Source organism: Dipteris shenzhenensis, chromosome 15, assembly GCF_047967505.1.
Source record: "Dipteris shenzhenensis isolate YYH24624 ecotype China chromosome 15, Dip_SZ_1.0, whole genome shotgun sequence".
NCBI classification, from domain to species: domain Eukaryota; kingdom Viridiplantae; phylum Streptophyta; class Polypodiopsida; order Gleicheniales; family Dipteridaceae; genus Dipteris; species Dipteris shenzhenensis.
In genome coordinates, this window is record NC_141610.1 from 55,477,101 (window position 1) to 55,490,697 (window position 13,597).

Here is a 13,597-nt window from a genome sequence, read left to right on the forward strand (position 1 = left end):
AGAGGTGCTCTAAGACACAGAGCCGAGAAGGGATGGAAGGTGGTCACGGGAGTAGTGAGGCAACCCAATAGTGGCAACACGTGGAGTTGAAGGTGCCATGAAGTGAGGAAGGGTACACAAGGTAGGAGCTTCATAAGCCAGACAAAGGCAATGGAAGAGGTTGTTGGCGACACGATAGTAATAGTTGGTGCTTGTAGTCAGGAGTTCATGCCATCGAGTGAACCGAGGGAAAGGTAGCTAGCTGAGAAGGATGAGAGGCTTATTATCATGAAAGTGACGACCATTGCTACGAGCAAGGAGGAACATTGGAAGGGAGACACAGGTTGCCGATGGAGATAGAGAGGTGTAAGGAGATTAAGATGCCAAATCGTAGGTAGGGAGAGAACGTAGTTTGTAAGGGAGCAATCAGGTGGAGAATAGAGGGGTGGCTGGTAGGTAGCATCCACCATCACCTACTAATCACAGTGATACCCACCTAAATCTAGTGTACAGTTATTCATTTCAACTAAATCTAGTGTACAGTTATTCATTTGTGGTGTGCTCTCTAGTTGTGCCCTCTCTCCTCATCTCCACTCTTCTCCTCTCCCCTCTTCATATTTAATCATGTTATCAGAGCATGGTTCTGCCTTCCACTGAGGCGCCATCCTTGTGAGAGAGTGATAGAAAATTCCATCCATTGGAAGAAGATTTCCATTTCATTCTTTATTTATGAGAGAACTTTATCTATTCATTCATTTCCTCTTAAGAGGATTTCTATTGTGAGAGAGAGATTCATTGAGTGTTGGGATCTATTCTCTCTGAGAAAGAAATTTTTATTTGTGAGAGATTTGTTTGCGAGAGAAAGCCAAGAGAGAGAGAGAGAGCACTTTCTTGTATCATTGCACTCCATTTACAAGCTCTTTGAGCTAGTAGCCATCGACCTCCTGCTGTAACAGCAAGCATGGCCTACTACAAGGCAAGCAGCACTCGATCAGCTCCTAGCTCTTATAAGGCACCTAGCTAACTTGCAACAGTGGCTCCACATCCAAACGGGCCCGTGACTCTATAACATACCAAAGAGTCTAACTTCTACCTACACACAGCTCTCAAACTTAGTCAAATCAAGGAACGTTAGCTGTGCGCGTGAGTCATCTTCATCTCAACAGCTACTCCAGCATAGCCTTACCAGCCTTCTACTTCAAATGCAAGACAACTAGCCGCTCTCCAAAGTTGCCAACCGACTTCAACAACTCGGACGCTCCTCTAGCACAGCCTTCACGACTCGCGATCTTCTGTACTCCAACGACAGCAATCTGCCAAGCGCCCATGCCCAAGTCTCAACTCGTTGACCCTGCATAACGATAACTCCTATAGCTAGCCAAAGCCTCCAACACTCCTCAGGAAACCTTGCCAGCCATGGACTTCATTCCTGCAAGGCAGCTCGACAGAAAGGCGACCAGAGTCTTCGTACATCGGCTAGTGACCCGAGCGACTGGCTGCACCATTACAGCACATCACAAGCGCCTCTACAAGCTTGCAGCCTCCAAGATCCTGTGCTTCAAGCCTCCTATGCGCTATCAACAAGGCTCCGCAAGCCCAAGCACTAGTAATGATAGGTTGACAACCAGCTTGAATTGGGCGTGCGAGCAAGACGCGCAATCTCCAAAGCGTAGCTCCTATCAACTCTTATCAGCTCTAATCCCACGCTAACAGTCAAAAGCTCCAAGCAGCACTTCCACATAGTAGTGATATCTCCATACAACTCGACGGAACCTTTTGGCTTCCACACGACGCGGCTTTAGCTCCGAACTCCAAAGGACTATCTCCAACGCCCAGTGCCTTCTAAACGATGCTTCAGATCCACAGCCTCGCTCCAACACTTTCATGCGATCAGATCTCCTCACTGGCAGATGGAATGCACAGGCAGACATAATCTTTTTAGATTCTATTAGAATCTCAAAAGATTCCAGTGCCCCACATAATGACACATGGCAGATAACTCTGTCACATCATTCACCTTCAAGTGATCAAGCTTTTGACATGTGGCATGATTGCCATGTCAGTCTTATCTCTCCACGTCAGTAGCCCCGTGAGGCTACCACATCATCAAAGAATCTTATCTGCCATGTCATCAACCGACTGCCATGTCAACACGTTGACCAATCAACGCTTGCCACATCACCTGTGCCATGTCATCTAGCCACATCATCATTGACATGTCGCCTGCACCACGTCAATTGCCACATCATCTACCATGTCACCTTTGCTGACATCGTCATCTACCACATCATCAGTGCCATGTGGCACATTGACCCCTGCAAGCACACAGTTATCACTCTGCAGGCACATTGTGCAACCTGCATGTGCACACAAGTGCCACCTTAGCACACTGCTCCACAAGCACATCTCTTGCTAGGAAAGAGAAGTGAGAAATTTAAAGCTAAGGTTGCACGTGGTCCCTTAGTGTCACAAACAGCATGTACACACGCACGCATGCACACACACACACATACACATATTTTTCCGACTTGAAGTCCTTCCCATACACACATACACACATACACACTTGCACACAGATGCACACACTTTGGTTTTATTCCTCGAGAGCCTTCTTTGGTAAGTTATGGGAAATCTCTGCAAACACAATGGTTTTCCTACTTGAAGTCCTTCACATACACACAGATGCACACACATTGGTTTTATTCCTAGAAAGCCTGCATTGGTAAGATATAGGAAATCCCTGCAAATACACAATGTAACTCTTGATTCTTGTATTGATATTTTCTAATACTCATAATGGAACTACCCACATTTGCCAGTCCTGTTTGTTATGATGTCCCTTGATAATTCCTATGTCTATCCTTCAAATTTATACATAACATTAACTTAACACTGAACTTGAAACTAAAGTTTTGTTTGCATTTCTGCAGATCCTTCAATATGCCTCCTTATTACCACAAGAGAAAAGCAAGGAGGAGGAAATCTCTAAGAAATTAGATCGAGGATAAAGCTCAAAATTGCATGCATCCTAGATAGTCGATATAATGGTCATTTTGTTAGCAATTGATGACCCTAGTAGATTTCCTTTTTAGATTGCTATAGTTATGAAAGTTGAAGAGGAAGTATAAAAGATTAAGTCAATAGAGGTGCATCGGTTTTTGACCTCATAAGTGCCCCCTTCATAAGTGGCCTTTCCTCCCCTCCGCAATATCACCTCACTTGGCTCCTTCTTTAATGCCCCTACCTCCGTTATTCTTTAATTGAAACTCCTTACCCCCCCCCCCCCCCCCCGGCGGCCCCTTTTTTCCCTTAGTTTAATCATGGCCTTGCCATCTTCCTTTTCACCCCTCTTCTTTTCCCCACAACTGATTAATAGAAATTTCAATTTTTTCAACATCTTGGTGACATACTCACCTCAAAGTCCACAAATGCTTTCAAGGATTGAGATAAGCCAAAGATACTTACCCTCTCCAGAATACACAAAAGTGCGGTTTCTTGATTCATTATTATATGTGAATAGGCATATAGAATAGAAGATTCCCTTTATTTCTAATGAAATGCGTTGGGATCGGAAAGGACACGAGAGATGGTGGTAACAATAAAGCATAGTCAAAAAGAGAAGAGGGAGACAAAGGGTTGTCCAGGCTTAATGCAGTGAAGCTAAACAAGGTAGACGTTTTGGTATATGCATTTCTAATAACACAAGAAGGGCAATTGCCAAAGGGGACACAAGACATAATACAACATCAAAAGACATCGATTACATGCAATGTACAACTTAAAGCTAAAACACAAAAAAGAGGGTGATAACTGAACTTGCCTACATTGACTCATGGAATCTTAATAGTGGATAGCTTGGAGGAGCAAGGCTCCACAAGATCTACCCCACAAAGCTTTGGCTCTAAGGCATTGAAGGCTAGATTGTGAAACAATGTAATTTGTAGCTATTTGAATTTTGAAGATGTGTAGCTCTAACATAACATGGTGATTGTTATTAGGGAGTTTTTGCATTTTCCTCCAACATATAAATGATTGTTTTACAACTCATTAATGTATATTAAAAAATGAATGCTTTACTATTATCAATTCACCACCATTCTTCCTAGCAATGATAATAAAGTTGTTTATTTTGTTTGTAGAACAAGAGCCAAATATATGTGGTTTTGCAAGAGTGTTTCTACACGATTTTCATTTTGTGGTGGAAAATTGGAATGGTCGATTTTCTTACTTTTCCTCCCTAGGGGCACATTTGTATTCTCGAGGGAATCAAACATTAGGGGAAGCGGGTTGGTATTATGCCACCCTAATTTCAAGGCCTTTAGGAGCACAGGATTTTTATTTTTGGCAACATTTGCCTATCCATTTTGACATCTAACACCTCCCGAATTAGTTTTTGCGCCAATTGATGCACCGAGAGGCTCACAATTCATCCTAATTGCAAACTCATTTTGGAAAAAACAGCCTTGCTTAGCTAGGCATACACGGGTGACTCTTTTGTTGGAAATGTTCCCAAAGGCTGCAACCTTAGACCCAATATTGTGCCGCTCTTTCCCCCTTTACCTGCTCCCTACAAACTAGTGTACTTGCAGTTAATTGAGGCTTGCATATAGCAGCACCCTTGTGCATCAGCTTACTTACAGCAGCGCCCATGAGATGATTAGAAAACTTCCATAGGTAGAGCTTTTGACCATTCAGCATATTGCATAAATGTTTTGGTAATTAATTACATTTGAGAGGGATGAGTGAAGAAGTATGTGTTTGGATGGAAAAAATATGAAAACTGTCATTTTCTATTGGAAAGCATTTTTAATCATGAGAAGCTTGTTTTTAATGTTTTTTGTCTCTTAGAAAGCTACTCATAGCCTTTGCAGCAAATATGAAAAAGAAGAGGGGCCAAGGGAAATCTCTGTTGTACTAATCTAGCTATATGAAATATGTCCCCTCGAGCTCTCCTAAACAAAACTTGGCTATGTGTTGAGAAGTATAGTACTGACATCACTGCTATCCACTATCTTGGAAAGCTCCTCAATATGCCAATCCCTCTCCGCTCTACTCGAGTGCCTCCACCCACCACCCTCCCGTTGCTCTTGGCATGCTCCCAACCCCCGCTCCCTCTCTACTCTACTCCCACTCCTCAAGCCATTCCCCCCCCTTTATTTCCCTCTACTCCCCCTCCCCCCCATCCATCCCTCCACTCTCCCTACCCAACTTGCTCCCCCTCCTACTCAGCCCACTCCCTCTTCATGCTCACTCCACTCCCTTCCCCCTTCCATTGTTACCACCTTGCCCAACACCTCCCCTCAATCCCCTCCCTATCCCCTTGCTCCTTTTCTCTCCAACCTTGAGCATTGTTTCCTCTCAACCCTACCCATTTCTTCCTTCATACCTTGGCTCTTCCTTTCTTGCAAAAATGAAAGGTGTGAAGGGCATCATGCCCTTCTCCCAATCATGAAGCTCATAAAATATTGCAAGAAAAAAAAAAAGCAAGCATAAGAAGAAAGTGAGAGCATGGCGAAAGAGAACAAGGTGGGGATCCCCCTAAGGTCCTAGCCTTTTGGAGTGTCATTATAAGTTTAATTGTAAAGTAGCTCGATAATTTTTCCAATAGCTTGTAGAAGGGAAATGATAGGTATAAATTGGAAGGAAAGGAAAATAGAGAAAGCAAGTGAACGTGAAAGAATATGGGGAAAGGTAGATGAGTGAAAGAGAGGAGAGAAAAGAGGCGAAAGAGGTGTGTGTGTGTGGTGGATGGACCATTAAATAAAAGTGAGGACGTGCCTATTTTGGCAAGAATAATATTGAGGTGGTGTCATATAAGAGACAAAGAGAGTCTCCTTCTTTAGAGAGAAATACCTATTAAGAGATAAAAGCATTTAGGATCTCCACAAGAGGACAAGCAAAAGACAAGAAGATTTAGGACCTCTACAAGCAAACAAAAACCTTAAACCTTAAAAACATTAGAAGGCCTTAAACTACTACTAACCCACACTTAAACCTCATACTTACCACAATTTACATGGTCAATTTGACCAAATGAACTAACTTCAAAACTATGGACCTAATTAGCAACTCACTAACCAAGACATCCCTTAGGACCCTTGTAGGGCCCAAAAAAGAGGGGAGACAAAGCCTAAACAACAAAAGGGGCATAGGAGACAATTGACAACATCAACAATTGGCGGGTGAGCAACGGACTATAGATTGATAGTATTGTTGTGTAAAAGCGTACAACCTCTGCCTTGAGTAGTTGCAACAGCCTCAACATTAGCATCGACATGTCTCCCTAGTTCAAGCCCTATGGTGCCTCTTTTGCTACCCTACAAGATCTACCTTCTTGTTGCCTCTCCCCCTCTAGGCTACACATGAATCCACCTCCCAATGTGAACAATGAATTAGCTTCATCCTTGACAACTTTCTTAGCTGAAACTTGGACTCAACAAAAGCAAAATATCTCTGAGACATTGCAATCCTAGTCACATTTGATACATAGAACATATATCACTTTATTACCATGAGTATCATGAGTATCATAGAATTGGTACATGTGGGAGATACAATCTTCAATGGTGCAACATTGACAGCAAGAAACATGTCAACGGTAGATCCATGAGAACTTGCTCTAAAAAATGGAGCAGCTCCACAAGAACCTATTGCTATAATCAAGAATCTCAAAGAACTTCAAGCAATGCCAACAATGGGATCGCCACAACAAAGATCTCTAGTGATGTCTTAATGACTCTCCTTCGAATTGATAATTATACTTACATGAGATTCCAAATAGCTATACAATTCATATTCCTTTGGTGGTCTAGAAAATGATGTTCTTGCTAGATCTAGGCGTGTCCATTAAAAGCAATAAAGTTATAACATGTGGAAGTCCTAGGTGAAATAAGGCGGTCAATCCTCAGTACGGCACACTCAACAAATCACAAGTACATCAACCCAAGGGCTCTTTGGCCAGAAAGCAATAGAAATTCAATATACCAATCAGCATCAATAACAAATCCCATTAGCACAACCAAAACAGAACAAGGCACTGACTTATGCCTAAGTAATCAGGGTCTTGAACTTGACTTTACTCATGGAATGACAACTAGTTCTCCACAGGCAACTCTTAAGGATGCATTCAACTCTCGAGGATGCATTTAACTCTAGGGTGAAGGTGATTACACCAATCTAGGTTTGGATGAGTTTCTTGTGACCCTCAAAGCTTTTTTCACATTTCTTTACTAATATCACCATTAACTATCTAACTTCTACTCATCCTCTTTTCTTTATTTTTCTTTTCTTTTAGTTCTAGTTTAGAAGCCTTTCCTAGTATCCCCCTTTTATAAACCTCTTTAGCCATAGTCCTCATTTTAGGGGTTTGTATGGTGTATTATTAGACTCCTCTCGATTTGAAGACTCAGACAAATAAAGCTCCATATGGTGCCACAACCTTATTGGGCTCAAATGCTTCCAAATGCCCTCAATGAAATGGATTTTAAAGGAACTTCAATGTAGAGAAGCAAGACAAAATGTCTTGCACAACTTGAGACATTCTACCATGCATGACAAAGATATAGTTTGACGAGAATCCATTAGAATTCCCACTCAAATCAAATATGGGACTTAGGAGGAGCATGAGAATGCAATTTACTTACTCTGCTAACACTAACACCACTAGGATCTTACATCAATCCCTACTAACATCTTCTTCCTAATAACTTGCCCCTTAGATTTTCTTTTCCTTTTTCTTATTCCTTCTTTGAATGGTCACAAGTACTCAACTCCGCTCACTCCAACCCTAAGGTGCTAGTTCCAGAATAATCATTCATCCATACTTCTAGCAATCATTCCATAACAAGGAGCCACTACATCCCTCTAGTGCAATGGACCAAAAGAAGATTCAACCCAGTGCACACGAAAGACTACTTTGCATTACCTTCATTGACAACACTCCAACAACCATGAACGTTATAGAATCTAGAGGACTCGCAGGAAGGGGGTCATGTTAACCGATTGGTTAACAATATGCCATTGCTAGTTAGTGATGTGATTTGATGGACATTGGCAAGTCCGTAGAGCCAGGATTGTGTGTTGGAGCTAGATGGGCGCAAGAGGATGGTAAAAGAATGAGAAGAGATATGACTTCTCTATTGAAGGGCCATATCCCAGTAGCACGAAAACTTGCCTTTATGTTTGATTCTGTGAGAGTCGTGGTGGCTAGTGCTTGGGATGATATGCCAGCAAGATTTGATTTTGAAACTTGGGGGCAAAAATTATGCATCAACCAAAAAGATCTTTCCTTGTTGAAGTTGCTCTTAAAAGACTTGAAGGTTGACACATCAAAGAGCTGGAGCTTGTGGGAAGTGTGTGCTGGCAATGTCACAATATCAATTCCCCATTCTGCAGCATTGGCTAATACATCCAATCCGGTGTGGCTCCCATGTCCATCAATTATGAGAAAATGCTTGTTTGTTGGTGTGACTCCATTTGGAATAGAGGCCTTGAAATACTCAAGCCATGTGGTGAATAGTTGGCCCGTCATCCATGCCTTGTTTTGCATTGACATGACAACCTCCTCACATTGGCTTAGATAATTATGCATTGCTCTCTTGCCTTCGAATATGTAATATCTTGGAATGGCAAAACCAGTTAACTGCATTAACACAACAAAGAATTGTACACCATTCCCTTGAATCGGGCCTTAACCTGTATACTTGCCTTGACCCTTTCCTAGCAAGCACTTTCATTCCTCCATCTTTAGATCCTTGCAACCCCCGTCTCATCAACATTCCATATGTTTTGAGGTGGGTATTGATGAAGATTATACATTGTCTCTAGGTTGTCACGGAAGGAAGCAACAATGTTAGAACAGAGGCTCACATCACTTGAGTGATCAATTGGCTCTGCCACTCGGAATGTCAGCTCCAGATGCCTTCTGTGAAACCCATCCCATCAACTTTTGCCAGGAACTCCATTTGTGAATGGGGTATGCCGGGTTTGACATATGGTGGCCACTTTTAGGCTCAAGTCATAAACTATGATGCCTCTACCAGCCTTTTGCATTCCAAAGCACCATTCTACCAATGCCTTCTCGGTGCTAGTCCCTTCCGTTTCTTGGTGGTCCTGCCTTCTAACCATGTAGATAGTGCACTCCAACTCATGCCCCACAATTTTGAGTAGGCCCTCATTGATAGACCATTTTTGTGTGCATCCATGGCATCACGCATATCCACTTTAGTTCAAGTATGCTCTATTCTTCTCTTGGTGTGAGCTGGGCTTGTAGGATGCCCAACAACCCATGGATGTGAGGGGGCAGTAATGGTCATGGGATGGCCATCGCCCAATGGTTGTGATGGGGTAGGAATGGTTGTGGGGTCACCATCCACCATGGGTTGTGAGGAGGCAGTAATGATCGTGGGATCACCACCCACCAATGGCTGTGATGGGGCAGGAATGGTTGTGGGGTCACCATCCACCATGGGTTGTGAGGAGGTAGTAATAATGATCGTGGGATCACCACCCACCAATGGTTGAGGGGAGGCAGCAATGGCTGTGGTATCCAACAAAGGCTATTGGGGGGCAGCAATGGTTGTGGGGTGAGCACCCACACTCGTCCTTTTCAATTGAGAACTCCGACTCCTATTCCCTTTGGCTACAAGTTGTTTGCTTCTTCGGGTTTGCAATGGCTATGGAAACAATGTGTTGAGAAACACAATTTTGACCAGTGTAAACGTATGTGGTGTTGTGTTGAGAAACACGGGATGGATTATGCTTGGAGACCACACTTCTCAAGATGCCTATAAATCAATCAATGATGTAAGTTAGACTTAGATGCACCCAAGCAAGGGTCCTTAGAAAAAAAGACAAGAAAATAGGTACAAAATAGGTGGATCTCTCAGCTACAACTATAGATCTAATAAGCTTGAAGATCCCTCAGTTGCATTCAACCAAAAGGTAGATAGAATTTACATGAGACCAACATAAACTACTGGCTATTAAGAATCGTACACCCCTAAGTATAATCCTATGCATGGAGTGCAATCCTAAGTGCATTCCTCTGCATATGGTAATCGTACATTCCTAAGTACAAGCTATTGTAACGACAATACATACCAGCAATACTAGCTACTCCGAAGAAGCTGCTTCTATATAAGAATAACCATATTACTACGTAAAACTTACAATATAAAGTTAGCTTTCAGTGAAAAGAATGAGTTGAAATTGAGTCGCTTCACAAAGGGAATAAACATGGAATGAAATAACAAACTTACTTTGTAGTGCTTTAAAAAATATGACAGAGCATAAGTATAGGGGCTAGCCTTTTTATCTACTCCAGTAGTGATTTGTAGTCACGAACAAAAAATTTGCGCTTCTTTTGAGATGGAGCTTGGCCTTTAGTATAGCGATGGGAGCCATGGCAAGTTGAGGGATCGTTGAGACCTTTTTCTTCATTTGTTGATGGTGTTTGGTAGCAGTGCATAGCAGTCTTGGCTTCACGTGAATCCCTCCACAACATCACACTCTATGACCTAGGAAGTTAGGTAAAATGTAAGAACAGAAAATACCCCTTACAAATGGGTCTCTCAATCAAGTAGTTTATGCACTCATAAGGTGGGTCAACGTATTGCATGCTTCCTATAAAGAATGGGTGTAGAAAAATATCCCAGGCAATGGCACTTTCACCCATACTTATACTTCCTCTAGCCAGGCTGCAGCAGCTGGGAAGATCCAAGTGCTTGCATTTCGATTGGTTGCAGCACAATGCGATGGAATGGACCGTATATTTGCAGAGGGAGGATGTGGAGATGTTGGTCGTTGATGGAGAGAGTGAAGGGCTTGGAGATGGATCAACAGTGGAAAGAGTCGAGAGAATGTTGCCAGTAAAGAGGTGGGTGCACTGGTGTTTAAGGGAGTTGATACACTAAGATAGAAATACGGTGATGCCTAATGCGTGATAGAGCCGAGTTAATACAATGGTGGCACTATGCGATTAAGGAGGTGAGCCCTGACCTTAACAATGGCAGGGGAGAGCTCATGTTGTGCTGGAGAAAGTAACGGAATAGTAATGGGCGAGTTCTGGTTGAGAAGCTGCGTTTTGTTGGTGGCCTTGTTGACTAATGGAGTAATCACTTGAGCAGCGTTGCGTTATTCGAAGTGACTAGCTACAGAGGTACAAACGAAAATCGATGTGAGCTTGTGAGGCCCCTGCATGCGCCAATATGCTCGCAGCATGTGGAGGGGGCAAAGAAGGGGAGAGAAGAGAAGGGCCGCAACACGACGAGATGTGGCGCAGCCCACAATGCCAGCCTACCCCTCCCCTCGGCTTCTCCTCCCCCCACCCACCATGCAACAACTCCTACTTACCACCTCCTCCTCCTCACCCATTTCCACCTCCACCTCCACCTGCAGCACCACCTGAAGCACGAGCTCCCTCATCTCTGCCCCCTCCCTATGGAATCCCTCATCACCACCCCTCCCCCCTCCTCTTCCTTCTTGGGTAACAGGGACCTCATCGCTCGCCATGCCATCCTCTCCATTCCCCCCCCCACGGTGTTCCTCCGACTTTCCACGAGGATGCCTGCCGTACAAGCCCGTGTCAGAGAGATTTTCATGCCCGCCCTCAGCTCCACCATGACCGAGGGGAAGATTGTCTCCTGGGCAAAGTCAGAAGGTGACAAACTCTCCAAAGGAGAAAGCGTCGTGGTGGTGGAGTCCGACAAAGCGGACATGGACGTTGAGACTTTCTATGACGGGATTTTGGCAGCCATCATAGTGGGCGAAGGTGAAGTTGCTCCAGTTGGGGCAGCTATCGGCCTTCTCGCAGAAACGGAGGAGGAGATCGCAGAAGCCAAAGCCAAGGCAGCTCAGGCGGGCACAGTCAGCTCCCCACCTCCTCCACCATCCGTAGCTGAACCAGTTGCCCCTCCTCCACCCCCTCCTCCTCCTCCTACAGTTGCTTCTGCCTCTATTAGTCATGCACCAGATGCACCGAAGAGAACAGTGGCTACACCGTATGCTAAGAAACTTGCCAAACAGTATAAGGTGACTTTGGATTCAATTGTGGGCTCGGGACCGTATGGTCGCATTACGGCAGTAGACGTTGAAATAGCCGCAGGGGAGACACCCGCCCTCAAGCCTCAAGCGGCCGCTCCTCTCACCCATTCCATCCCCAAGGATGTTCCCGCAACCAAGAGTGCTTCCCCCTCTAATGCTGCTGCTGCAGCCATTGTTCCCGGAACAACAGTTCCTTTTACAACCATGCAGTCAGCCGTTTCTCGAAACATGGTGGAGAGCCTTAGTGTACCTACATTCCGAGTTGGTTACACGATCTGCACAGATTCTCTGGATGCACTTTACAAGAAGGTAAGAATCAGAATGCGAGAAAGTTTGTTGCAGCACGTTTTTTTCTCGTAATAGCGTTTAACACATTACCGGCTAATACTAGAACAGGAGAGAAAGCATGCATGCTTGTGGGGAACTACCTTGTGGTTTAGAATTATGTAGCCGTCAGGCTTTGAGAAAAAGGATAGAGGTTATAGCGTGATATGCAACTGATAATGTGACAGCTGAAAGTCCGATAGGGCTGCTTGAATAACCATTGGGGTGGCTGCTTGCTAACGTGGCATTGCCTCGTCACACGATGTGATAAATGCTGGGATGGCACTGTGCCACCCACATGACATATTCAGCAAATTGAAAAAATGATAATTGCCTAGAAGAGGCTTACTCTTCGGCACAAAGCCCATAATGAGCCCTGGGGATAAACGTGACAACCTGCCGCCGAATGGCTTCTTTAGCGTCGCTAGAAATGACAGCTTGCTTAGGGTGTTTGCTTATGGTGTCTGAGAAGACTTGCTGTGCAATGGGCTTAGAAAAATTTACATAGTAAGGGCAGAAGAAAAAATGTGCCAAATATGCAATATAGAGAACAAACACTACACGGTACACCCTATTTGAATGTCATGCATATCAGCACCCAGGCAGAAGCACAACATGCAGGTTCTAACAACAAGAGACCTGCATGGCCAGCCAGCCAAGCAATTGGACTCATACTAAATGAAATTCCAAAGCACGGCTAAAGGCAGGCAAGGCAAACGCACTTGGGTCTTGGACAGCAGACATGCAGAAGGGCTTCTGATAGAGTTGCAGCTTGTAATCTAGGGAGAACCACAGCGTGGAGGCTCTAACAAGAGATCTGCATGGCCTTCTTAGACAGGTAGCCAAGCAATTGGGCCCATACTAGGTTTGTCTTGGAAAAGACATGCACAGCGGCTTCCTCATAGAGCTGCACCCTGTAATATAGGACATAGACTGTATTTTCTTGTCCCATAGATGCTGTTGGGTTTCGAGCAGGCTGGAATCGCCTTTTCATAGGATGAGTCCATATAACTGCCATTTCACAGAGTGGCCTGATTTGTGAGTTTACGGACCGTATCCATGATCATATCCAGGCCAGATCTGAACCTATAAAAGCATAATTACCAGGGAACCGCGTTCCTCATTCCAAAATGTCTGGAACGCTGTTCCTACAAGCCACAAGGCATGGGAACGTCTGGAACATTGCTTGAGCGTTTTCAAACATGGAATGCTGGGGGAATGCATTCTAGTGTTCTGCGAAAACGATCAAGAT

At 44.1% G+C, this 13,597-nt stretch overlaps 1 protein-coding gene and 1 pseudogene across 1 annotated transcript in view; one reads left to right on the forward strand and one right to left on the reverse strand.

Annotated features, from left to right (window-relative positions):
• Positions 1 to 1,172: 1,172 nt before the first annotated feature.
• Positions 1,173 to 8,714, reverse strand: LOC147894015 (MFS-type transporter clz9-like; annotated as a pseudogene).
• Positions 8,715 to 11,062: 2,348 nt separating this feature from the next.
• LOC147894016 (dihydrolipoyllysine-residue acetyltransferase component 5 of pyruvate dehydrogenase complex, chloroplastic-like) overlaps positions 11,063 to 13,597 on the forward strand; it is a 40,332-nt gene continuing 37,797 nt past the window's right edge. Inside the window, exon 1 of the mRNA XM_087385902.1 lies at positions 11,063 to 12,330. Coding sequence (XP_087242028.1) covers positions 11,419 to 12,330 — 912 coding nt within the window. The 5' untranslated portion in view covers positions 11,063 to 11,418. The remainder of the gene's footprint in view (positions 12,331 to 13,597) is intronic.